This window comes from Elgaria multicarinata, chromosome 2, assembly GCF_023053635.1.
Source record: "Elgaria multicarinata webbii isolate HBS135686 ecotype San Diego chromosome 2, rElgMul1.1.pri, whole genome shotgun sequence".
Taxonomy (NCBI): Eukaryota; Metazoa; Chordata; class Lepidosauria; order Squamata; family Anguidae; genus Elgaria; species Elgaria multicarinata.
In genome coordinates this window covers 146,842,072-146,868,130 of record NC_086172.1, presented here as the reverse complement: position 1 = coordinate 146,868,130, position 26,059 = coordinate 146,842,072, and the positions used below count along the sequence as shown (strand labels likewise).

The 26,059-nt window shown below is 43.4% G+C and overlaps 1 protein-coding gene across 2 annotated transcripts in view; it reads right to left on the bottom strand.

Annotated features, from left to right (window-relative positions):
* The window catches only part of FLVCR2 (FLVCR choline and putative heme transporter 2), a 49,110-nt gene that overhangs the window by 1,106 nt on the left and 21,945 nt on the right, over window positions 1–26,059 (bottom strand). The window contains exons 4-10 of one of the 2 annotated variants that reach the window (XM_063117884.1): window positions 19,654–19,721; window positions 18,624–18,727; window positions 12,915–13,025; window positions 12,440–12,545; window positions 11,620–11,731; window positions 9,450–9,505; window positions 7,132–7,225 (exon numbers count right to left, since the gene is read on the bottom strand). In XM_063117884.1, coding sequence (XP_062973954.1) covers window positions 7,145–7,225; window positions 9,450–9,505; window positions 11,620–11,731; window positions 12,440–12,545; window positions 12,915–13,025; window positions 18,624–18,727; window positions 19,654–19,721 — 638 coding nt within the window. In that variant the 3' untranslated portion in view covers window positions 7,132–7,144. The remainder of the gene's footprint in view (window positions 1–7,131; window positions 7,226–9,449; window positions 9,506–11,619; window positions 11,732–12,439; window positions 12,546–12,914; window positions 13,026–18,623; window positions 18,728–19,653; window positions 19,722–26,059) is intronic. The other variant, XM_063117885.1, reaches the window with a different exon arrangement.

Here is a 26,059-nt window from a genome sequence, read left to right as displayed (position 1 = left end):
CAATTCTTTTCTAGCCATAGGTGCCTAATATTTTTTTGCCAAGTGTAAGCCGCTCCGAGAGCCTTTTTTGGCTGAGGAGCGGAGTATAAGTATGATAAATAAATAAATAAATAATCCACATTAGCGCTCAGAGTGGTTGTAAAGCAAAGTTTCGGGGGGAAATCCAGCCTCAGCTATGAAAAGCAAGCTTTTGAAATAGAAACAGAGAATAGCACTTGTTTGGAAGAAGTAGAAATGAGAGGGAAAGAACAGTAAATCAATCTACATTCCTGCTTTCTACGTTCTCAGCGACAATCACAGTATCAACACAGGATATCAGTTTTCAATGCCATTCATAAATATGGACTCCAACCTTGCCCAAACTGCTGCCCCCAGATGTGTGTGACTACAGATCCCATCATTGCCAGCAAGCACAGCCTGCTGTCTGGGGCTGATGGGAGTTGTAGTCCACCACAGCTGGAGGGCACCAGCTTGAGCAAGGCCAGAGTACTCATTACCTTACTCAAGGCTGCACAGCCCCTAATACAATACATTTAAGTCTCAGGACTGGTGACAAGACTACACCTGCACAAGGGCTGTCCTCTTGGTCAGACCTGCAGCCAGCACAGGGTTGAATGAATTCTGTAAAATCTGCTCCACCTGTGTTTCAAGGATTGTCAGGTGCCTTTCATTCCATCATCTGCTCATTGACAATTGGATTTTTCCTCAATTTCCCCCAATTTATGCAAATTCGCATTAGCACAAATGCACAACCCACCCACCCCAAGATGCACAGATCCGCCCACAAAAATATTCATTTTCATGCTTTGGACTATGGGGGAAATGTGTATTTCAGTTGTTGTTGTTTTCTACAACGAAATTTGCGTAAAATACCGCAAAGTGAAAAAAAACGCAATCTGCAGAATCTGCGCAACTTAGAAAGAGCCACTACAGAATCTGCAGGTCAGATTCATAGAAATCTGAACCCATTTGATTCAGTTGCAGATTTCTCTGGCCTCCATAATCCAGCCTGCCAGATTCACACTGCAGTTACAAACTGGGTATGGCGTTCGCCCTGAATGGTCTGAATTCATTGTGCCTGTTACACAGGCCACCACCGGGGGGCGATACAGCGCTGTGTTCATATGACAAATATAAAGAATCCAGGATGGATCTGTACAGAAAATGGTGTGTGAAATTTACTGAATTATGAGCTAGATACTCTTACCTGATTCCCTTCTCCTAACCAGCACACCATGGCATGCCCCTCATCAACTCAGAGAGCTTTGGCTATGGGGCGGTATATAAATGTAATAAAATAATAATAACAACAACTCCCTGCATCATAAAAGGACTGGCACCTCTGCACAGGGAAGCTTGCCAGTGCTTGATCAAGTATTATCCATTCATAGAGCCAGCCCTACCATTAGGCAGAGTGAGGTGGCCACCTCAGGCAGCTGATTTTGGATATGATGAAAGGACTGCCAAGTATATATCGTATTTTATTGTTTAATTTTTGTTAACCGCCCAGAGAACTCCACCTATTGGACAGTATAGAAATGAAATAAATAAATATTGTGTTTGTATTGGTAAACAAGGGAACAAATGCTCATGGGATTTTCTGCCTCAGGTACTAAAATAACTTAACCAGCCTGGGGGCGGTGGGGTGCCATTTCCTGCTCAGCCTCAGGCAGCAAAATGTCTCAAAGTGAATGGAGATTATATATTTTGTGGGTGTTCACACACACGCTAGAAATGTGTATCCACTTTATACCCATTAACAGTCATAACTTCCACCAAAGAATCCTGGGATTCTGGTTTGATCAGTGTGCTGAGAGTTCTGTTAGAGATCCTCCCACACCAAGAACGAGAATTTCCAGATTGCCTGGGGAGAGAGAATGCGTATTAAACTACTTTAAGTCTGTAGGGGAGAAATGCCTTAAGCCATGGATGGAGAACTTGTGGCCCTACAACTCCCATCATCCCTCACTATTGGCTATGCTAGCTAAGGCGGATGGGAGTAGTAGGCTAAAACATGGAGGGGCAAAAGTTGCCCACCCTATAAATAGATAATAGAATCATAGAATAGTAGAGTTGGAAGGGGCCTATAAGGCCATCGAGTCCAACCTCCTGCTCAATGCAGGAATCCACCCTAAAGCATCCCTGACAGATGGTTGTCCAGCTGCCTCTTGAAGGCCTCTAGTGTGGGAGGCATTCAAGATCACCATTGGCCTAGGTCCCATGGAGCAGAGAATGCTGCAGGTAGAGCATTTGTCAGGATTTCTCATAGGGCAAAGCTAATGAATCACTGCTGCAATAATATATTCCACGTTTTCATTGCTGATCGTCAGGAAACAGGTATCACATGAATTTATCCCATATAGGGACACTGCTATATCCCATCCACATAAAGCGGAGTATTTCAAAATGCCACAAGCTGTTACATCCTTCCTGGGCAGGTGAATCTTCACAGTTGCTTAGTGAGGCAGAGGGTGAAAAATGAAGACCAATTGACCATTTGCTATAGGATGCTGATGACCCTTTTAAGGCTGCATTTCTCCTCTTTCCTAAAAAGCCTTATGCAGCACTAAACAAATGTGTACAGCACAATCCTATGCATGTTTACTCAAAGTAATTCCACTTTGCTCTATGGGCCTTACCCCCAAGTAAGTATGCACAGGATTTCAGCCTTTAGTTATTCCGTTTTTTGCTATGCTGCTCCCCCTACCCACCAGAATAAGCAACACGAAATAATGTGTGGGGTCTATTATTGCAGAGATTAGAACACGCCATGCTTGGCTAAGCAGAAGTAAAACAAAAATCCCCAACTGCCTAACAAGTCAGGAGGCAGGGATCTTTGCATTCCTTTATCACATGGTGGTGGACTTTGGCAGCTGAGCTTGAAGAACTGCAGAAAAATGTCAGCAGATAAATAGCCATGAGTGAGGAATCACCACTGTCAGGTGTTCGATCTTGGGCCACAGCACCAAAGAGGGGCTGTGGCTCATTGTGATAGAGCACGCACTTTACATGCGGAAGGTCCCGGGTTCAATCCCCGATATCTCCAGGCATGGTTGGGAAAAACTCCTGCTTGAAACCCTGGAAAGCTGCTGCCAGTCAGTGTTGACAGTACTAGGCTAGATGGACCAATGGTCTGTTTCAGTAGAAGACAGCTTCCTCTGTTCCTAACCTCAAGCCTCAAAAAACTAATGTGCTGTTTTATCACTTCCTGCCCTGTTCCCATCCCCAAAGCCTGCCTCTCATCGGGACTTCCCAGGATTTAAAGACAATTTGGTGCTTCCCCACCCCCCACCCCCCACAGATGACACATCATTTTGCTAAATGGTCCCCTTCAGATGTTTTGGACTACAACTCCCATCATCCCCAGTCAGCATGGTCAATAGCCAGTAAGGCTGGGGAATATCATACAAAACATCTGGAGGGCTCCAGGTTGTTGTATAGGATTGAAACCTTAGTGGCTAGGAGCATATGACCTATGGCCCAGAAAATACTTTAATGTTTCTCGAAACAAGTGAACAAGAATATTCCCATTCAGGGCCTATTCAGGGCTCACGGAGGTAGAAGACAGATGCTTTTTTATTCTTTTCGCTGCCTTAAATCTCCCTCCACTGTGGTATATAGTGCCCTTTGTCTTTTCGTCCCCTCTGAAATCTCCCCATATGGAGGAACGTTTAATTTATGGTGCATATGCCCTGACCATAGCGCATACAGCTTCCCTTTATTATTTCTCAGATAACCACTCCAACGTTTACTCTATCCATCCTAGAACACACTCTGCAGACATGTCCTTGCTGGATCCTTTTGTTTTCTTTTTCTTTAACATACAAGCTAATAATTTTTTATATACATGGGAAGTCCCTCGATCATGCAGAAACCACTCTTCTCATTTTGGGGTGATTCCACTTTATTGCCAAAGTGATAGGCACCAACCCACCAAAGTTCAGTAGTAGAAGGAATGAAGAGGAAGATTACTTGAGAAGACAAGATAGAACAGAATGCATATATAACTTTATTCTGCATAGCATTTTTTGTATGAAATGCTTAATTCTAACCACATTGCTAATCCCACTGAAGTTGCCAGGTGAGGTAGAGAGCTCTTGGATAAGGAGGAGTGTGAGAATAGAAAAGGTTAGAAACTGATCTAGTGTAAAAAAACAACAGAAATACAAAGTCCACAACAAATCAAGGGTGCAATTGTTTTAGGGCTGCTGTGTATGCTGCTGCTGCTGCTGCTTTTTATCTGGTTCCATAAATGAACAAGGCATCGATGAAGTCTGAATTCACACTTCTCTTCTTCTGCACTTACCTTAATTTTACCAACTAGAAAAAAGGATGTTAAAAAAGCTGCCGAGATACAATGTGCAGACTATGTAAATGAAAGGGAGCCTATAGCAAATGGAAATGCCAGCTACCTCATCCCATACCAAACACAACACAACCTTTGCATTGTGCATCTCATAAGACATTATTTAAATCTAGACCAGTTAACACCCAGGACAACCTAACACCTGAAAGTCCTAAACTATTATTGGGCTGGCCCTCTCATTAGGCAAAGCGAGAGAATCGCCTCAGTCAGCAGATGCTGGAGGACAGCAACAACGTGTTGGACAGAGGTATGTGTACTCAGCATCCTGCCCTGAATCCTCTACACTGGCCTACTGCCCTCAATGCAATGGGGCAGTAGGCCACTGCTGCCTGCTGGTGGAATGAGGGGAATAGGTGGAATGAGGAGCCACTGTCCACTCATTCCACCTATGTGGAAGTAAAATTGTTTTGTACATAGAATTCGAAGGAGGGCGCCATCTTGTCTTTAGACCTGCCTGATGGTTGAGGACTCCCTGTGTGGTGCACCTTTTGTTCTCTGAAAGCCAAGAGCTATTTTGTACAGTGTAGATAAAGTTCCCCTGTTGAAGGGCCTCCGTGATTTCTCTCATACAAGTGTGGCATCTAGTCCCAGTTAGCACTCATTCTAACCCATCAGGGTGAATAAATTAACAAGCTATTGTCCTGTGAAGCTATCGTCAGAATGAAAAAGTGAAATCTGTCTACCCTGACTAGAGTTGCCACACTTTGTCTAGCAGAATCCCTGTTTTAAACAGCCGCAAGAGATGCAGAAATTTAACATTCTGACATGCAGACGCAATAAAAGGGAACAGCTGGCTCCTGAATTTCTGCATGTCATGTAGCACACTGGACACGATGACATGGTTTGCATGAACACTGCAGCCCACTGTGGCTTGTTCAAACCATGGTAGGCTACGATGTAAGTTGGGCAGTTCTTGAATATTCAAGCCATAGCTGTGGCTTGTTTTGTTGTCTAAAGCAGGCAGCAGTGGTTGTGCGAGGATTAAACAACCCTCACATAACCCATCATCTGCTGAGAGCCAAACTAAACATAAGGACAAAGCAAGAGAAACTGCTATTGCTACATTTAAAAGTAGATCCTACAGCCGTCAGTTTCATAAGGGAGAGGGGGAGTCATCAGGAAAATGACACAGGGAAAAGGATTGAATCCCCTAACCCCCCGATTCTAATCTGGATCACCCACTCCCCCATGGCTGCCATTTAAAAAAAAAAAAAAAAAAAGAATAAAGATGTCCATGCACTCACATATCCCAGTCCTAACAGCTACTGTTACTACTGTCAGAAATGAGACCCATGTATGGAGGCTATTAAGGCAACGTTCCCAACCTGGTGCCTTCCAAACTTGTTGGACTACAACTCCTATCAATCCCAGCCAGCATGGCCAATGGGGATTATGGGTGTTGCAATCCAACACATTTTAAGGCAGCCTTCCCCTTGTACCCTCCAAGATGTCAGGGAGACTTTTAAAGAGAAAAGAATAGTTCCATCCTGAGAGCAATGGATCAGGTACAACAATGATTTAAAACAGTGTGTCCGCATACTATATTTGCAGGCAACAGTGGTGAAAGTAATGGTCATACAGCATGTGCTCAGGATGTTCGCCGCACATCCTCACAGCGAAAGAAACATGACCTTGCAAGATGCATCCATGTTCACATATTGTTTGCTCCCCAATCTAACATGAGCTTGAAAGGCAGGGTACAAAATGTAAACATGACTTTCCCACAGCCAGCCCCCTTGTTTTGTACCCATTCTTGCTTAATCACTTCAGGATTTAGCCCGACACTAGAAATTCCTTACTCCTTTTGAGTCATTTCCTCTGCCCAATGGGGTTGTTTACTCAAAAATGGTGAGCATGAGCAATAAATGTGTGAACATGCATTCTGAACAAGGGTAAAAAAAAGAAAAAAGTAAGGCCTGAAGAAAGATAGGTGGACAGATGAAGCAATTTGCAACATGCGAGCAGCAAAGTATTAAGCAGGAAGAGGAAGGGGTTGAATTACTGTTGCAAAGCAAAGTGCTTTGTGAGTTGCACTAGTCTGTCAAACCACAAAAGGCACCAATTCAGCAGCTGTCTTAGCAGAAGGACTCAACTTTGACTCTGGGTAGGTAGGAGATCAAGCTCTACACTAGAAGGCACACCCAGCACTTGCTTCATTATCTACAAATTAGAAAATGTATTAGATATCCAATAGCTGGAGGCACCCTCCTTATGAGGCAACATTTTCTGCTGGGGAGATTGGGACAAAAAGGCAACTGCGAATTAAGTGGTTAACAACATCAGAATGATAATTCTCACTGCCTTTTCCCAGTCACATTACACTAAGAAATATTATCTGCTCCAGGAAGGATTTGTATGAAAATAAAACACCCATTGCACTCTAGTACTTACATTTCTGTAGCTGCCTAGGATTTTATGTTGCCTCAAGAATCGACAGATACGTTTCTCTCCAGGCTTCTACAAATATCTCTCTAAGCCAGTACTAAAGGTAATTTTTTTGGAGATGAGCATACTTCATACTTTTTGGAAAGAGTAAACTTCAGTGTAAACTGGAAATATGTTGTTATCTCGGACGGAGGGGACCACTAAATCATCACCACTCCAGGGGAGCAATAATGTGATTTTTAAAAAATAATGTACAGTGCTTTTCAGCTCCTCCAAACTCAGTACTGCTTCCCATCTTAGCCTAGGGACCTATCATTGGTTTGGTGCTAGTGCAGCCTCACAAAAACAGTTGGATAAGCAGCATAAAGTGATTCTCCTACCTTTGTTTGAGTGTTATTGAGCAGGGTCGGGAAATGTTGTGATTAAGGAACAAATTCCATAATTCATTATCTGACTGTTACTGCACTGGAGTTTCTGTAACAACAGCCACATGTCACTATTCCAGAAAAGGGCTGAACAAAAAAAGAAGTGAGGGAGAGAACATTCTCGGCTGGAGTAAAGTTGCTCAGCCTCACATTAAGGGGTTCTTTGAAATCTGAAAGCAATCTCAGATTTTCAACTCTGAGTTCTCACTATCGTGCAATTCATGTTGAGTGTATGTAATAAAAGTGACTTATTTCATGGGGAATGTGAAGAAAATAAAGGAAAATGGCAAGACACCTTAGAGGTAAGCTGCAATTACATTCTTTTTAAAAATTGAAATCTGAACATTTCAATTTTCAGAATTCAGATTTTGAATTTAAAGTCTGGATTCAAAATTAAATTTGATCTCGAAGTTTAAACATTTTGCTCGCTTTGTTTCTGATAGCCATTTAAGGAGCAGTATAACGGTTAGTGAAAAGTTGTTCACAACTCTGACTTACTAAATACAGCTGCACGCCTGCTCTCAAGGCAAAGGTCAATACCAAATATCAATACCAAATACTGTGAGAACAAAGTCAACAACATTAGCAAGAATTTTGGAACATATGTGAATTTCATCTTGGGTTAAAGGAGAACCACCAGTATTCAGCAAAGAGGCATCGTATCCTAGCATGGGAAGGGATCAACAACACTTAAGCAGTGGAGGCTGGTGGCTCTAATGTCAGTGGGGGTGGTGAATCCATTCTGGGTTTCAGTCAGAACCATTCATAACTCTAAAGAAGCACCTTGGATAGCTTCTTTAGAATTCTGACAGAAACCCAGAATGGATTCACTGCCCCACTGACATAGAACCATAGAATAGTAGAGTTGGAAGGGGCCTATAACACCATCAAGTCCAACCCCCGACTCAGTGCAGGAATCCACCCTAAAGCATCCCTGACAGATGGTTGTCCAGCTGCCTCTTGAAGGCCTCTCGTGTGGGAGAGCCCACATCAGAGCCACCAACCTCCACTGCACCCAATCTCCTAGCCAAAGGCAAGTCCAGTGCCACTCCCAGGTCACCCTATGCTATCCACTCCACAATCTGCAACAAGATGGAGGGTGGGTCCAACGATGCCCACAGTGTAAACAATCCTCACCAGTTCATATGAAAAAGGCTGCTGCGTTCCAGGCTCTGTTCCTCCAAGGAGGTTACTGACAGATTGTTTAACCTGCTCCAAGGCTCAGCTGTAGGGTGGCAATTATATATATATATATATATATATATATATATATATATATATATATATATATATACCAATATAAGTGTTTTCTTTGGAGAGACCCCTCCTTGGGAAGCAGATAGAAACAGAACTGGGAAAGATCTACACTACTGCTTTAAAATGGTTTATAACAGTAGTGGCAACTGTCAGGGCCCAGGACACACTCCATGTACACTCTTCAAACCATTTTCAAAATGTCATATCCTACTTGGTGTAGATCTGGCCTTGGTCTCTGGTTAGCCGCTGATCTTCCCAGAATGGACCAGAATGAGATTAGCTGGCAGAGGATGGCAAGTATAAATTGAGCCAGCAACAGCTTTAGCTCACCACCTCTGCTCCTTGTAGCTTTTGGAGGATTGAACAGCATCCTGAGTACATGCCAACACCCAGAAAGTTCCCAGAAACAGTGACGGAAAACAAAGATAGCTACCAATTCCTCCTTTTCCCATTAGGGTGTTTTGGGTTTTTTTGCCATAAAGAGGAAATGAAAGACACTTGAGGAGTGAGCACACACAAAAATCTTCCTCCACTCCTATATGAGTGTCACAGGCTCTCCTGAAAAGTGAACGTGTTTGGGGGTTTGTTTGTTTTTAAAAAACACCCTCTTCTATCTCTCCTTCCAAGAAGCAGATGTCAGCAAGTAAATTCAGAAGGTAAGTTTTTATTAAATTCTCTAGTTTCACCACTGGGTAGGTTCGAGATGCTCAACCAGCACACTGGACCTCTCTCTATATGTATGCAGGAATGCTATGGCACTGAGAGGGCCTTGCTCGTCTCTCACTCGTCACAGCTGCTCTTGGGCACAAGGGAAACAAGCCACACGCCATGCTCTGCTGATTCCTCGAGGAGAATCTGGCAGCACTCAGCTGTTAATAACCCAATACCTGCCACTGCTGAGACAACAGCAACACCTCCTCAGGCTGGCTCAATTATTCATCATGAACATCAACATCATGACTCACAGGTGAGGACAGTGGCCATAAGCTCCCAGCAGAAAGATATTGTTTACTCACAGTCTGTTCATTATCCAGGTCGGCCTTTTGTCTCCGGAGATCAGGTTTGATGAAAACTGAGGAATAGGGGGAAGAGAAATCAGAATCAGTACAGCAGCATCCAGGCCATGTATGACTGTCACTGAGCAATGTAGAACTAAAGGAATATATGGAAGAAGGTTTAAGAAGCAGGAAGGCCAACTGAAGTAGGGAATGGGGTCTGCTTCCCATCAGTGTGGTGTAGTGGTTAGAGTGTCGGACTGGGAGTTGGGAGATCCGGGTTCTAGTCCCCACTCGGCTATGAAAACCCACTGGGTGACTTTGGGCCAATCACAGACTCTCAGCCTAACCCACCTCACAGGGTTGTTGTTGTGAGGATAAAGTGGAGAGGAGGAGGATTATGTACGCTGCCTTGGGTTCCTTGCAGGGGAAAAGGCGGGATATAAATGCAATATTAAATAAAAAATCATGAGAAAAATAAATTATGTTTGTTTTAGAATATTTCTATCCCAACTTTCAGCCTTCAAAAGCGCCCCCCAGGTTGGCACCCAGATCAAAAATGCATTAAAACAGCAGTACAAGAAAGCATAAAACAACCAGGCTAGCTTAAAAATACATTACTATGTCAGCAGAAGGTTAACACTAAGTAAAAGCACAGTGGAATAACAATGTCTACGCTGCAGTTCTAAAACTCAACTGAGAGGAGGCCAACCGAATCTCTTTCAGGAGACAGTTTCCCAACCTGGGTAGCATCACGGAGGAGGCCCACTCTCATGTCCCAACCGAGCACACCTCTAAAGGAGCAAAACCTCATATGCTAAATGCAGTGCATGAGCAGGTTTATTTATTTATTTATTTATTACATTTCTATACCGCCCAATAGCCCGAGCTCTCTGGGCGGTTCACAAAAATTAAAACCATTCAAAGTGTAAAACAACAGTATAAAACTATAATATAAAATACAATATAAAAGCTCAACCAAATAAAAACAGCAGCAATGCAAAATTACAAATTTAAAACACCAAGTTAAAATGTATTTATAGATTGTTAAAATAAATGCTGGGAGAATAAAAAGGTCTTCATGAAGAAGGTTCATGAAGAAGGAGGCAGTCCTTCAGATAATCTGGTCCCAAGCCATGCAGGTCTTTATAATAACGAGCACTTGGGATGGTGCCCAGAAATGAATTGGAAGCCCAGGCAAACGAAATGGAACTGCTGTAATATATTCTGAACTGCACACACCAGAAGCCACTCTGGCCGCTGCATTTTGCACCAGCTAGATCAGCCTTCCCCAACTTAGTGCCCTCCAGATGTGTTGGACTACAATCCCCATCAACCCCAGCCAGCATGGTCAATTGTCGGGGATGATGGAAGTTGTAGTCCAAAACATCTGGAGACTGCCAGGTTAGGGAAGGCTGGGCTATGGTTTCTAAACACTCTTTAAGGGCAACCTCACATAGAGCATTTTGCAGTAGTCCAAGCTGGATGTGACTAAGGCATGAGTGATAGCAGCCAGATCTCCTACAGCAGACCCTTCGTAAAATACTGGAATTATGTTAATCTCCAAAAGCTGTTTCTGACCATGAGTGGACTCAGCCTTTTAGTCAAAAACTTCTCCTAGGGGACTGCAACTAGGGGTGGGTGAATCTGTGAGGCTCAATTAATGAGGATGAGGATGATGTTTTAGTCCACACAAAATTGTGTACGTAATTTCATGCACATTTTTTCCAAAATATACGCATTTTTTGAAATGTACACATTTTGCAAGTAACTTTTTCCGTTAAATAAAGCATTTTGTTATTATTCAAAACATGTACATTTTTGTGTGCACTTCTTTATTTGCAATCTGCATCACAACCTTCAGAAAAAGACAGATGTCAACATCTAACCGTTCTGATTCATTGGGTCAGGAAATGCAAAACTGGTACGTTTGCATTGAAATGGGAATTGAACAAATTTCATCCATTCCTAACTGTAACTAGAACCCCAGTTGGCATCCCAGCTGTAACTGGGACCACATATTGAACTGGGCAAATTAACAGTTTTCTTAAATGGATTAATCTAACTGATCAAGTCATTAAACACTGCAGCCCTACCCTAAACCAGAGTACATTAAGCAAAGGCAGTGATAGAAGCATTGTATAAAGGCGAACCAGAAATAGGTTTAAGAAATTTTGGAGGGTGTAGTTACCAGTTATAACCATGCCGATGAACAGAAAGACACAGAGGAAGAGGTTTCCTGCTTGAGTTCCAAAGTTGTCAATGATCTGTCCTTCGCTAATGGTGAAAATTAGTCCAAAAATCTATCACAAGAGCAAAAGAGTTACAAAGAAGTTGAACTAAGCTAGTGCAACATACCCTTGCCCAATTATCCACCCAAATCCCTCACATGCCTCTATCTCCTGTAACAGCATTCTCAATCTGGTGCCCTTTAGATGCTTTGGACTGCAAGTCCCATCATTCCCAGCCAGCATGACCATTGGCCACGCTGACACAAACAAGGCTCTCAGAGCACCATGGCTTATCATGTCGTGCTAACCCAGTCAGAAATTAGGGTGAACACTGAGGTTTAGGAAGTCTGTGTTTGATGAGTCCACATTATGGCAAAGTTGGACTTATCAAGAGCTGGATAAAGTCAGGCCTATAGGTAGGGTGACCATATGGAAAGGAGGATAGGGCTCCTGTATCTTTAACAGTTGTATATAAAATAGGGAATTTCAGCAGGTGTCATTTGTATGCGTGCAGCACCTGGTGAAATGCCCTCCTCATCACAACAGTTAAAACTGCAAGAGCCCTGCTCTCTTTTGTATCTGGTCACAGGGCTCCTGCAGCTTTAACTGTTGTGATGAAGGGGGAATTTCACCAGGTGCTGCATGCATACAAATGACACCTGCTGAAATTCCCCATTTTATACCTGTTAAAGGTACGGGAGCCCTATCCTCCTTTCCATATGGTCACCCTACCTATAGGCGGGTATATCTCCCTGTTGTGTTCATTGAAGAAGCACTCACCTGTGCAGATACATTAAGGAGGCCTGATGACGTCCCTTCCGATTCTGGATAGGTTAATTCTGCTGCAAACTCAAACCCCAGTGGTAGGTACCCTGTCATGAAAAAACTGCCAGGAAAGACGAGGGAAATAGTTGCGCATCAGTACCTGCAACATCAGAGACATCTCTTTTTAAAGAGAGAGAGTTTAATGCAGGGTCTATTTTTCCTGGGTCTCAAAAGAACAGCCCCACTTCTTTCCCTTTGACATTGTACTTGTCCCAACTCTCCAATGCAAGATGTTCATGGTCGGCAGGGTGAAATGGCTACTATGTATATCTGAGAGTTCTCATTGGGCCCAAAGACCCCTTGCTCATGATGCCTTTTCCCCTTCCACTCCACTGGAGAGAGGGGAGGGGTCTTCATGTCAGAGGTGGCAGCAAAATGCCTTCAGAGGGCAATCTGCAAGACTAACCCCAGGGGAGCGAGGCCAACTTACCCCAGAACACCTGCAGTCAAAAAGACCACCCAGATGTGGTTTAGGTCCAGAGTAAAAGTGTAAACCAGCATGCCCACAAATGACATGATATAAACCAAAAGTGTGGTCTGCCTGTAAAAAAACCAAAAGCACTATTAGAATTAAGCCACTGCTCCTTGATTATTATTATTATTTAAAAATTGCATTTTAATTAAAAGTCCACTATAGAAAAAATAAATACAAACATCAAACTAATCTGACAGCCTAGCCATTTTTATTTCTACAGTATTCATCAATCAACAAAGTGCTGTGCAGGAAAGTATGTATTCAAAAGCTATGGCTAATCCAGTATTTATTGATTTATTTCATTTATATCCCACCTTTTTTCCTCCAAGGAACCCAAGGCAACGTACATAATCCTCCTCTTCTCCATGTTATCCTCACAACAACAACAACCCTGTGAGGTAGGTTGGACTGAGAGTATGTGACTGGCCCAAAGTCACCCAGTGGGTTTCCATAGCCGAGTGGGGACTAGAACCCGGATCTCCCGACTCCCAGTCCAACACCTTAGCCACTACACCACACTGGCATTGGGACTGGAAACAGCAGTGATCGCTCAACTTGAAGTCAGACCAGCAAAGTTCTTCTGAACAGCAATAGAAGGAAGTGAGGTGTGTAATAAGACCCAGTCTCTATAAAAACTTCCAAACAGGCATTGTTCACCTGGTTCACATGTCACGACAACCCACAGTGGATTGTAGCCCTTGTTTGTTTCAGGATGGCCAACATGACGTCTGGACCTGGCATGATGTCCTCAGTGTGGTTTCTTAACCAAGCACAAGCCACCAACTTGGTACAGATGATTGCAGAATGGAAAAGAAGCCATCATGGCGTTGTGTGCCATGCATGCGACCACCATTAGCATTACTCCCTGCACTGCACTGCAGGTTGGTGCAGGGGAGGGCTTCATACCCAACTTACAATCTACAATGTGCCATAGAGGGTGTAGGGTGAGTATGAAGCCACCATCACCTCGTGACAGGTTCAGACAACACATCAATCCATGCTCCAGTGCATAATGCAAATAGCCTTTGTGTGCACGGCAGGGGATGGCTGGAGGAGACCCCATGGCTTGTGATTGGGTTGTTTCCAGGGTGTCTTTCATGACATCCGAACCCGGCAGAGTGGCTTGTGCAAGTTTTGTTGGAAAGGGCTACAGAGCTGTCTGGCAAGGGCGGCAAAAAACCCAGCTGCTTCTGGTAGTGTATTCCACCCGTCTTCCTCCAGCTTTAACAGCAATATTTAACAGCAATAAAAGAAAGACAATGTTGAAGGTGTACAAATACATGGAAATTGCTTTCTATGTCTTTGCCCAGTAAATTAATTTAAAGTCACTCTGAAGAGGTGGCAGCTATCGCTATTTTTATGGGAAAGTACAGCTAGAATGTAGGTCAAACAACATTCCCCTAAATTTTGCAGGGAGATGACATTTTGCTGCACTGGCGAGGAATAAGCCTCAGCCAGAGAAGTTGGAAAAAGGAGCATCAGGCACGCATGAGCGCGCGCCACCAAAGAAGGACTGTCTGTCTTGCTGTGCAGCAGCAAGACCACAGGAAATTCTAGTGAGAAATGGCTTATCACTTCCACGTGCATAAGCAGCTCCGACATTCTTGTGCTTCTCACGCTTCCACCGACCTTCCTCTCCCACTTGTATTAAGAGAAAGATGAAAGGTTTTGCACAGCTGTGGGAAACTGGGCCTTTGCTGAAAAAGCCAGCCAGAGACAACAGGACAAGCGAGCCCAACAGAACTGAATGTGCATGCCCTGTTCTCTGGATATGAGGGGCAAGTGGAAAAAAGAGCATGGCCACAGCGAATCTCCCCTCATGCTGATTTAGCAACATTCTCCCACAAGTAAGGAAAACCTATCTAATGTTCTCTACCTTGTGTGTTCTAAGAGAATGTTGATGAAGATAGAAATTGGTACCTTACATACAGATGAATGATTATATTTCCCCCCACAGGTTTTTGATTTTGGGGTGCCAGTATATAACCTATCCCTAAGGATGAACAAATATTTCTGTTTTGGTTTCAAACCCTTTGAAGCATAAATTCATTCCATTCAAATGAATTTTAAACCTAAGAATTTTAAGATGTGCTGATTGTTATTTTAATATTATATCAGTTTTATATGCTCTTTTAACCAGTTTCATGTATTGTATTGTTGTATTTGATATTGTTCCCCACCTCAATCCAGAAGGAGAGGTGGGTAAGAAATAAATATATTATTTTTAGTAAAAAAAAAAAAAAAAATGCTGCATGGAAATTAATGTTTGTTGCTGTAGGAGGGTTTACTCTAAAAGACGGCCAATAAACCTTTTAAAGAGTTTAAAAGCTGTATGCATTTTTCCTAATGCACACACTTTTCTACGCATTTTTGATTAAAGAACAGTATCACAAAATTCAAAGTAGTGTAAAAACTGAAGGACAGTTGCATTCCAGTCCATGTTTCAGGATGCTGCATTTCATTCCCCCTGCCCAAAGGGAGCAGGAGGAAAGCTTGTACCAGCACAGAAAAATTGGTCATGTAAGTTTTGTGAAGTCAATGAAAATAAAAACTATTGTCCCATTCAGATAGTATATAATCCTCAAGTGTGTGTGTGTGTCTACGCCTACACATGTGGAGTGCGCGCATTAATTCTTATCCACAACTGGTAAAATTTTCAAGGGGTTTTATATAATCCTTGCTAAGTCTGATGAGCAGGATCATATTACTCCCTCAGCGCTAAATTATTCCACAAGAGCTCCTTTTACTCACCTCTTGCATATTATATGTTATAGTTCCCATGATCCAGGGCGTATATAGTATTATATTCCCAGTTGAATTTTAAGATGCCTTTTTTAATGGTGTGCTGCTTTTAATGATGCACTGGTTTTAAATGTTTGAATTAGTTGTATGTATTTTATGGTGTTTTTATTTGTGTTGTACCCCACCTCGATCCAGAGGGAGAGGCGGGTAACAAATATTTTTTCATTATTATTATTATTGTTGTTGTTGTTGAATAACCTTTTCTCACTGGTCTGTTATCCCTTGCAACTACACCCCTTTGTTAACATTTAAATATTCTCTCCCCCTGGCCCAATCCAGGATCCAAAACTGGATGCAAACCAGCCCAGGGAGAACAATTCCAGTAGAGAATCAGCAGGCACAAAAGGGTTAAGTGACCCTCCCACCCAGTTTGCAAGTGCCCCCCATCCAGCCCCTGCATTCCCATTACCATGGCAACATACAGGTTTGGGAACAGGTATTTGCTGAAATTGTGTTTTGTTCCATCATCCTCCACACTCTGTGATCACATGCTCGTTCTGTCATTACTGCATGACAAGGCCAGCCCTACCATTAGGCAGAGGGAGGCAACGGTCTCAGGTGGCAGATACTGATCTTCCTAACCTTCCAGCCATTCTCCTCTCCTGGAGGACAGAGCTGTATGTGCCACGTGGTCTGTCTTGCACCTCCTAAACTTGCCCGCTGTCCTCTAGTGTGATGGTGGACACTATCCCATTGTCAGTGTTGAAATAAGATTTCACTGCAATTCCTGTCTTTTCTGAACGTGTAATGGAGGCGCAGGGACCTTGTCCTTTGTTTCAGGCAGCAAAGAGCCTCTGCATAAAGCATTATGTTAACACTACTAAAACCTTGCTATTAGTTCCTACTGTATAGACACAGGGCCCTTTGATGGAGATTTTCATGAAGTGGCACAGCTGCCTTCTGGGGATAGTGACTCAGCAATACCACATGCACTGAATAGGCCTGGACTGAGTCACACCAACAGTGCTATAACAATGGAGCTGTTTGCGTGTGGCTGCCAGTTTGAATATGCAACCCCCACTCGGGGATTGTTGTGTCATGCAAATCCAGGAAGCATGGGTTATGCAAAAGTTAATCAACCCTCACATATCCCATGCTCGCTGGGTTCACACGACACGACAATCCCCAAGGGCCTTGCTAGACCTACCTGATAATCCGTCTGGGAGGTGGGGCGATGGCGCACTACAGCTAGCGCGCGCGCCATCGCCCTTTTCCAGATGTCAGCACGCGACGGGGCAAGGGAAAGCCCTGTCGCGCGCTCCGTGTTTCCCTCCCTTAAAGGGCCATGTGCGCAGGAGCGCACTGCCGAAAAGGTAAGTACTTTTTAAAAAAAATTAAGGGTCCCCGCTCCCCCTGCCCCTGATTCCCCCCCACAATGCCTGATGCCCCCCTGCCCGCTCGCTCGCCCATCCTCCCCCTCCCCGATGCCCTGTCCCCATCCTTCTTCCCCCCGATGCCCACTCGCTCGCCCATCCTTTTTTCCCCCATCCCCCATCCCTGATGCCCACTCGCTCGCCCTTCTTTCTCCCCCCCTCCCCGATGCCCGTGCCCGTCCTTCTTTCTCCCCCCTCTCTCCTGCCGGGTCCAGCCTATCTCCCCCCCCCCCCGTGATAAACCACGGACCCTGCTAGACCTTCCGCAGCCCCAGCCTCAGGTTATAATACCTCCAGATATGCATAGGGGGGGAAAGAAGGAAGATACCCCGGCAATCCTGAGCCTGAGCAAGATTTTCCCTTCCTAGTTCTCCCCCTCTCTCCAACAGTTCCACCCCAGTCTCTTCTTAATCTCTCCCATACTCTAAAGAGTCCTACAGGGACCACTCATTGATCCCTGCTTTTCTCACAATACTTCCTTTACTCTCATTCACATCCACGGATTTTAGATAGCTGCTTTTATTTTACACAGAGAACCCTTGCATGAGTGCAAACTGAAGAATTCTCAAAACCAAAACATAAAAATCACCAAAAGAAGGAAGCAGCTACAAAAGGAAGAAGTCAGAGCAAAAGGCAGAAATGGTCATTACAGGGGAACATGGGTTCCCTAAACCATGTTTCCCACGTAATACTATGCGAAGGCTTGAGGTCATGCGCAGGCAGAATCTGAGGGCAGGAGGGTAGATGATGTAAGCTTTTCCCCACCCAATAATTTCTTTTCCACACAATTGCTCCCCAGATGTTTTCAGCACCTGCCAGTTGAGTTACCAGTCAGTCTTTCCTGCCAGTCTTTCCTTGCAAATATCCCCCACCTACACATTAGCCATCACTTTAGCAAACACGGCGTTGAGACCACATTTTTAGGGAAACAGCATCTGGTTTGGGCTGCAAGAGGAAAATTGTGCCATTCCCAGTTCCCATTACTCTAGCTCCCCACCCCTTTCCTCAGGAGCACATATTTAAAATGTGAAATATTTAGATAACATTTATATTTATTTGCTGCTAGCCTTTCCAATACATAATTCATCTGGCTCTACAAATAAAATATTTCATGGGCATGGCCATCAAAAACCAGGCTTTCTGTGGGCCAGAAAATGCTCTAGCTTTCTCAGCAAATATTTTCAATAACTGTGAGCCTCGGTTTTCCTCTTATAAAACATTTTAAAACTGTGATATTTGCTGTTTGCCCCTTAGACAATTCATCTGGCTAGGACAAGTAAAGCCCCACATTACAAACAACAGCGATGAAGGCCATATGTGCCAAGGCTTTCAGCCAGACAGCTCCACGGCCTTGCAGAAGAAAAAACGTATATTGTCCAAATAATCCAGTTTGTGTTATTATAAACTTTCCCCCTTTACCTACCCACTGAATGAGCCTGTTTCTTCTCCAAGGAAGCACAGAAGGGAAGATGTAGAACAAAGGACTTACTTATATGTTTTGGTTCTGTCCAACCAGATGCCAGAGATCAAAGCTCCAAACATGCCTGATACTACAATGGTGAGACCGATTCTGCCAGCATTCAGATCCTCTCCCTGCAACAATACACAAATGCACAGAACAGAACTATACAAAATTATGCAGGGTGTGGGAAAAGTAGATAATGAGACATTTCTCCCTCTCTCTCACAATACTAGAACCGGGGGTCATCCCATGAAGCTGATTGGTGAGATTCAGGACAACTAAAAGGAAGTACTTCTTCATACACCACATAGTTAAACTATGATGGCCACCAATTGGATGGCTTTAGAAGGGAATTAGACATATTCATAGAATAGAAGGCTATCAATGGGTACTAGTCCTGATGGCTATATGCTATCTCCAGTATCAGAGGCAGTATGCCCATGTCCACCAGTTACTGGGGAACATGGGTGGGAGGGTGCTATTGCACTCGTGTCCTACTTGTGGGTCCCTGGTTGACAGCTGTTTGGCCATTGTATGAACACAATGCTGTACTGCATGGACCCTTGGTCTGAACCAACATGGCTCTTAAGTTCATCTTCGACTACAAAAAAAGATGGAGGGACCGGAAGGCCTCAGAGTGAAACTGCCAGCACTAAGAGCTAGTGTGGTATTAGAAGGAGGATGGAAGCTCCTTGGGAATTTTATTTATTTATTTATTTATTGGCCCAGCTGTGTATGTACTGCCTCCACTTCATGTCTTTAAAGCTTGGCTGTCTCTTCTTTGCAAAGGCAAATTTTCCACTTGAGGATCCAGAAATCAAAAAGGGGAAAACAGCAGAGGCAGTGGGAATCAACAGGGTTGGGAAGGATCAAGCTACCTGATTCCCTCTGCTGCTTCTTGACTAGAAATCCTGAGTGTTTGAAGAACTTGCAGAATGTATAGTTTGGTTGTCAGGAGAGCAATTAGGGGCATTTTACACCCATGAAGTATAAAGCGCATGCAGCAAGAGCTAGTAGTCACAAATGCAAGTCAGTAGTGAAATATCTGGTCACTTACCGGGTAATGCATCAGCACCATGCGGGTTAGCAAAGTTGAGATAGCATAGAAGCAGCCTGTGTTCAATCCTGGAAGGTAGATAAGAGAGTCAATTAATAGCATGCTGTGAATTAGGTCACACTCAACAGCAACACACCTGTCAAAACAGCCAGGCCTCAAGCACAGAATTCCTATATGTAGCTAAAACGGAAGTCTAAGGATCGTTATTTGCCCCAGGCCATCCAGTGAGCTGAGAACTAGATTGAGATTTGAGCGCTTGTGAAAGGCTTGATGCACATGTGGGCCTGCTTTTTGACTCCATAATCTTGGTACTATGTCCTGTGTGTGCATACACACACACACACACACACACATCCTCTTCCGGCAAGTATGAGCTTAGTTTTATTTATGAAAATAAAATGCTGAAATTCAAGCATGGGAATGACACAGTGACTAGAAAAGGACATCGCTTTGGAACAAGAGTCAATCAGTCACATGCTCACATAAAAATCTCATTAAAAATGGATAGGCTTTTCAAAGAGGAAAAACCAAAGTGAAACTCCAGAGGCACAGCATAGATCACAGGGATGTCGTGCAAACCGCACCACTTCTTCCCACCATTCCTTATGAGTTCATTTGGTAACACATAGTTTTAGTGCAGCACAAGTATCTCAGGTTTATACTCTTCACTGATAAGTCAGAGTTACACTTCCAACCATACAAGTGGGGGAAGAAACGCCTTGCCTCACCCAAGTTATCATGTCAGGGTCAAAAGGCAGATGCTGAGTTGTTCTTGATTTAAAAAAAACTCACTTGGTATCTTCTTCCTCACCAAGAAGCAAGAGAGAACATTAACTAACCACTGAAATTACAGCATCATCTCCACAGCATTCTCAAGACAGCTCAAAGCCAATTGATAGTTGTACACAATTCCCCGAACATCCAAATATGAACTAGTAGGAGTTTCCCAAAGGGAGATTTGTTTACTGTGGTATTTACTCAAACTAGGTCAATTTGAGTTCATAAATATTAGACTAAATCAATTTGAATAATATTTATGAACTTTATATCCTGCCTTTCCATAAGAATATGGCCAAAGCAACTAGCAAATTTTTTAAAAGACAGTTGTATAAAATATATCACAGTATAAAAACAGATCAGATAAAACAAAGTCAATAAAAGAATAATCAAAAGTATTCTGCCATATTTTTCATGCAGTATGATGGGGTGTGTGTGTGTGTGTTTTTAATGTGGTTTGAATTTGGAATGGGCACTGCCTTAGTTGCTCTGCTGGATGACCTCGGCAGAGAAGAGGGACGAGAGAAGTTCAACCTTGCTGATTCTCCTGGGCCTCTTGACAGTTTTCAATACCAGCTACCATGTGGTATCCTCCTGTACAGGCTAGGCTGTCCAAGTTGGGTTTTGGAGACACTGTGCTGCAGTGGTTCTACTCCTGCTTGGATGGGTAATTCCAGAAGGGGCAGCTGGGGAATTATTGCTCTACCCCTGGTACTTGTGTGCACCAATGCACCCAGGGACACCTCTCTTGGCACACACCAGGCTCCCTGCCCCTCCTGATTTTTATTTCATTTCTTCAGATTTTTTAAAATTAATTTTAAAAAAAAAACCCTCAGAGGTTGGCTTGCTGGAAAGCAAAATGCTGCTCTCCAGCGCCATTTTTATTTCAGAGTGTTTTTGTGTTTTGAAGCTCAGCACACACCTTTGCCCTATACTTAAGTCCTTGGGGAAGTATAGGAGGGCATTTGCCCTGGCTAGATTTAATGCCCTCCCCTCTAAGTTGATGGAAGGTAGATATAAAAAATATTTTAAAATCCCCTTATGTCAAAGATGCTGCCCTTGCAATAAAACTGAAGTAGAGAACATTACTCATGTCCTGCTCTTTTGTAATTTCTAGGATGACATTAGAAAGGAGTTGATACGTCCTATCACACAGGCTCTGCCCGGTCGATCCCTGGAGACTTTGATGATTAGTCTCCTCCAAGGCCAAAATTAAATAATAACCATACAGGTCGCCAAGTTTTTGAATCTGTCCATCCTCACCAGACCACGCATGATTGCATAACTGCTTGAATATACTTAGCTTAAGGCTTAAAGTTAACTTACGTCCCCTCCTCTTGACTTTGCCCCCTTCTACCCTTGATCCCTATGTATTATTCCCTTATATGCCTTAATGATATGTTTTCTGTGATCAATTTATTGCATTGATTCCTTGTTGAAACAATCTGTATCTTTTTCTTTCTGGTCAATTGACTGCAAATAAAGATGATTTTTTTAAAAAGTTACTTTTATTTATTTATTATTGCATTTACTTCCTGCCTTTTTTCCTTCCAGGAACCCAAAGCGGTGTACATAATCCTCCTCCTCTCCATTTTATCATCACAACAACAACCCTGTGAGGTAGGTTGGGCTGAGAGTCCGCGACTGGCCCAAAGTCACCCAGTGGGTTTCCATGGCTGTGGGGACTAGAACCCAGGATCTCCCAACTCCCAGTCCAACACTTTAGCCACTACACCACACTTTTCTTTTAGCCTCATCAGTTTGGCTTTTGGAAAATGAGGGTCCTGTGACTAGCCATGGCCAACATTTTATGAATGGGCAAGGGACCCACATAGCAGCCATTTTATGAGAGTGCCAATGACACTTAAAAAATTCCAAATGTGCCCACTGACCCAAACTGTTTGGAGATCCATGCTGCACACTTTGGCAGTTATGCTATGTGTTTCCACAGAGCTTTGTTTTATCACCCAAAGTGTTTTTAATAGCTACATGAAGCCACTGGGAGCAGTTTTATGCAGAGCTGTGGACTGAAATACTGCCAATATGTGGATGACACCCAGCTCTGTTTCTCCTTTTCATCATATCCAAGTGAAGCACTGAGTGATCTGAATCAGATCCCGGTGCACTAATGTACTGGATGAGGGACAATAAGCAGACTCAACCCAGACAAAATGGAGCTACTGTTAGTAGACAGTTTATCTGCCCAGCTGAGAAGTATTCGAGCAGTTTTGGAATGAGTTGTACTCCCACTAAATGGTTGGGTTCATAGTTTGGGGGTGCTCTTGGATCCACAAATCTGCTCCACCATAACGTAGACTGATGTGCCCACATCAGGCACTGGAGCATGAGGAGTGGTAAATTCTGCCAATTCCACCACCACCACCCCACCAGGAGGGCCCACCACAGTCACCCTGCCACCTCCAGTGGGCGCTCTTTGGAGCACTGCCAGTTGTGGCATTTGCCACAACAAGAGAGTGGTTGACGGGGCTAACTGGAGCAGCCACCCACTCTCCCCTTCTGCGCCCCCACCGTTTCCCCTTACTGCAGCCCATCTGGGCCCTGTGAGAGATCATCCAAACTCTTGTGAGAGTGCGGGAGAGCTCTCATGAGTGGTGGATCTCGTGAGTGTTTAGAAGAGTTCTTGTAAAAGCCCCACAGCCAGGAAGGGGTGGGTAGCACGCATTCTCACTTCAGGCAGCACGGTAAGTTGGGTCAGGGCTGTGGATCCAGCATTGTTGCTGGAGGCAGAAGTGGCCTCGGTGGCCCAGAGCACCTTTTATCAGCTTAGCCTGATATACCAATTGCGACCCTACCTGGACAGAAGTAGCCTAACTACAGTTATCCATTCTCAGGTAACCTCTCATTTGGATTACTGCAATGTATTATACACAGCATTGCCTTTGAAAGCAACATGATCCAAAATAGGAAGGCGAGATTATTAATAGGGACTTAGTGATATAATGACATTACACCAGTGCTTTGTGATCTGCTGTGACTTCCAGGCCATTTCTGGGCCCAATTAAAAGTGCTGGTATTAACTTCCAAAGCCCCAAATAGCTTCCTTCCATATATACCTTAAGATCATCAGAGACCGTCTGTCCCCACATTCCTCCACGTAATGAGGCAGGTGACTTCCAGGTGGCTTCCATTTTGGTGGTGTCACCCCAATTACAGAACGACCTCCCCAGAGAAGCTTGCCCAGTTCCTGCATGTTCAGAACTTTTCGATGCCAGGTGAAACCTATCATCATCATCATCATCATTATTTTCCCAAGTATTTTAAAATCTGTTTCAGTGTATTTTAGAGCTTGGAACTAATTCCACTGCAGAGTTTCAGTGCTGCTTTTATATGAATTCTATGCTGCTCTGCATTGGTTATACGCTGTTTTTTGCATTGGCTTTAGATACAATATGAAATGTTATTCATTCATTTGATTGCATTTTGTTGATTTTAAGACTTATTTAGTTGGGCATTAAAGAAATGCCACAAATAAATAAGGTACATGAATGTTGCCCTTTTGGGCTCAGGGGTGGGAACTTCTACTGAAATCCAGCCAACCCTCTGCAAAAAAACACCTTAACATAAAAACCAACCAACCCACAAACAACTTTTTACATGAATCATGGCAGTCTGATGTATAATCTCGTCCTCTCTCTGGGCAAAACATTTGCTGTGTGTGACACAGTGCATCATTTCTTGATAGTGGCAATGCAGTCCTCCAGCCTCCCTTGCCAAGAAAGGGCCAATCATCTGTGTTAAAGTGACAGCTGCCACCTGAAATGGGGTGAACAGTTTCACACTTGGCTAGGTGCTCACCTGAAAGGGAGCCAAAATGCGGGTGTGGTGTAGTGGGGAGCTTTTCACAGCGGGGAGCAGGTGTAAGCTTTTGCAAAATAACCAACAGGAAATGTCTCCCTTCATGAAAGCTCAGAGAAAGTGACAGAGGAGACAAGGCAGGAGAAACGCACATCTCATACACCACTTAAAAAGATGAAATGGACATTTAATCTAGTAATTTACATTACAGCCGGCTTTGAAAAGGTTTTAACTGAATTTATATTAAGCTAGGCATTTCAAGGATTGCTATGATTGGAGGTGTAGTAATCTGACTACGATGGGGTTATATATAGAACCTCTTCTTATCAGCTGGTACCAGTTTCGATCCTTATGACTTTTCTTTCCAGTTCCTTTCAGTTTCACTCCAGTGCTGTTTCACTAATAAACAGCTGTTTCTTAAAGCTTGCAAATAGAGTAAATGTTTTGTATTATGTGTGTGTCTGTGTTTGTGCGCCTATGCAAGAGTTGGTGTGAGACGGTACTCTTCCCAAGTCACCACCCATACTTCTAAGGTGGCATGGTGTTTATCCACAGCTCTACCAATGTCCCTAGTGTGCTTTTCACATCATTTCAAATTCCAGGCATAATGGAAAGGAGGCAAGTGAGCAAATGACAAAACAGTTTGAACATCCCCACCGCACAAGGTAGTCATTTGAATTCCTAAAGGGGACTCACAAGAACCCTTTGAAACTGTATACAGTTCATAGACTTGTCGCCTGGCCTATGCAAACAGTAAATTAATTGTCATAATTACAGGAGATGTTCCCAAGCTTTTTCATACCAGCAATTATCAACAAGCCCCAAACATTTTTCTTTAAAGTTAGACCCGCTTTTTACTCAGGCTTTTTATGACCAAGGATCCAAAACAACAGTAGTTCACGGTCTGCTGCTCAAATGAGTGGTAGAATTTTTAAAAAATGTTCAGTGAGATGGGACTTTTACAGGTCTGAAGAAAAACAGTTTGGAGACAAGTTTTAGTATAGGAGCTGGCAATTGGTAATCAATTCCGTCTACTAGCTAATGATAACTTTTATTTAAATCTGAAAGCACAAAAAGGAAAGTTTATTTCTCTAAGACTACAGAGACAGTCTGTAGTTGGGCCCAACTAGACATGACATCAAAGGCATCTTTGCATTTAACATGCACATTAAAAAAAAAAAAAGCAAATAGCAGCCAGAGGGCGAAGGGAACTTATAATTCCAGGATCTCAGAAGATGGGATGTGAGCGAATTAACGTTTTACTCCCCTAATGAAAATTGTTTCTCCAAACTGCTGTTTGCACTGGTAGAAAAGCTCCCATTGGCCTTCAGTTGTTCTAGAATGAAAATCTAAGTTTTGTAGCAGAACTAGCTTAAGGGCAGTCTAGAAGTAAAAACTATTCCAGAGTCAAGCTGCTCCTGCACGTTGACTTTCCTTGCTCCCCTTTTCCTTTCTAGTTATATAGATATTCTTGACCATATGGAGAGTTTCCTTGCTATATAGTCTTGGAATTCTTCATCACTGCAACACAAACTGCCCCTTGTGATAAGGAGGAGTCAGGTAACAAACACCTCACCCTTTCTCACATGCATCCTGGAACCTGTAGATGGGCCTTTATTTCACAAACATGCCAATTTGGGGTGGGGGGATGATCTCACCACCGCCACAAGAGCAGCTCTGAACAAGAGACATAAGGAGGTACATGCAAAAGACATACCGTACTTCCACTATGCTTACTCAGCCCCATCACAATTTAAACCAAAGCAAGCTTTTCTCCTGAAATATATCTAGCAATATTAAAGCCTGATATAGC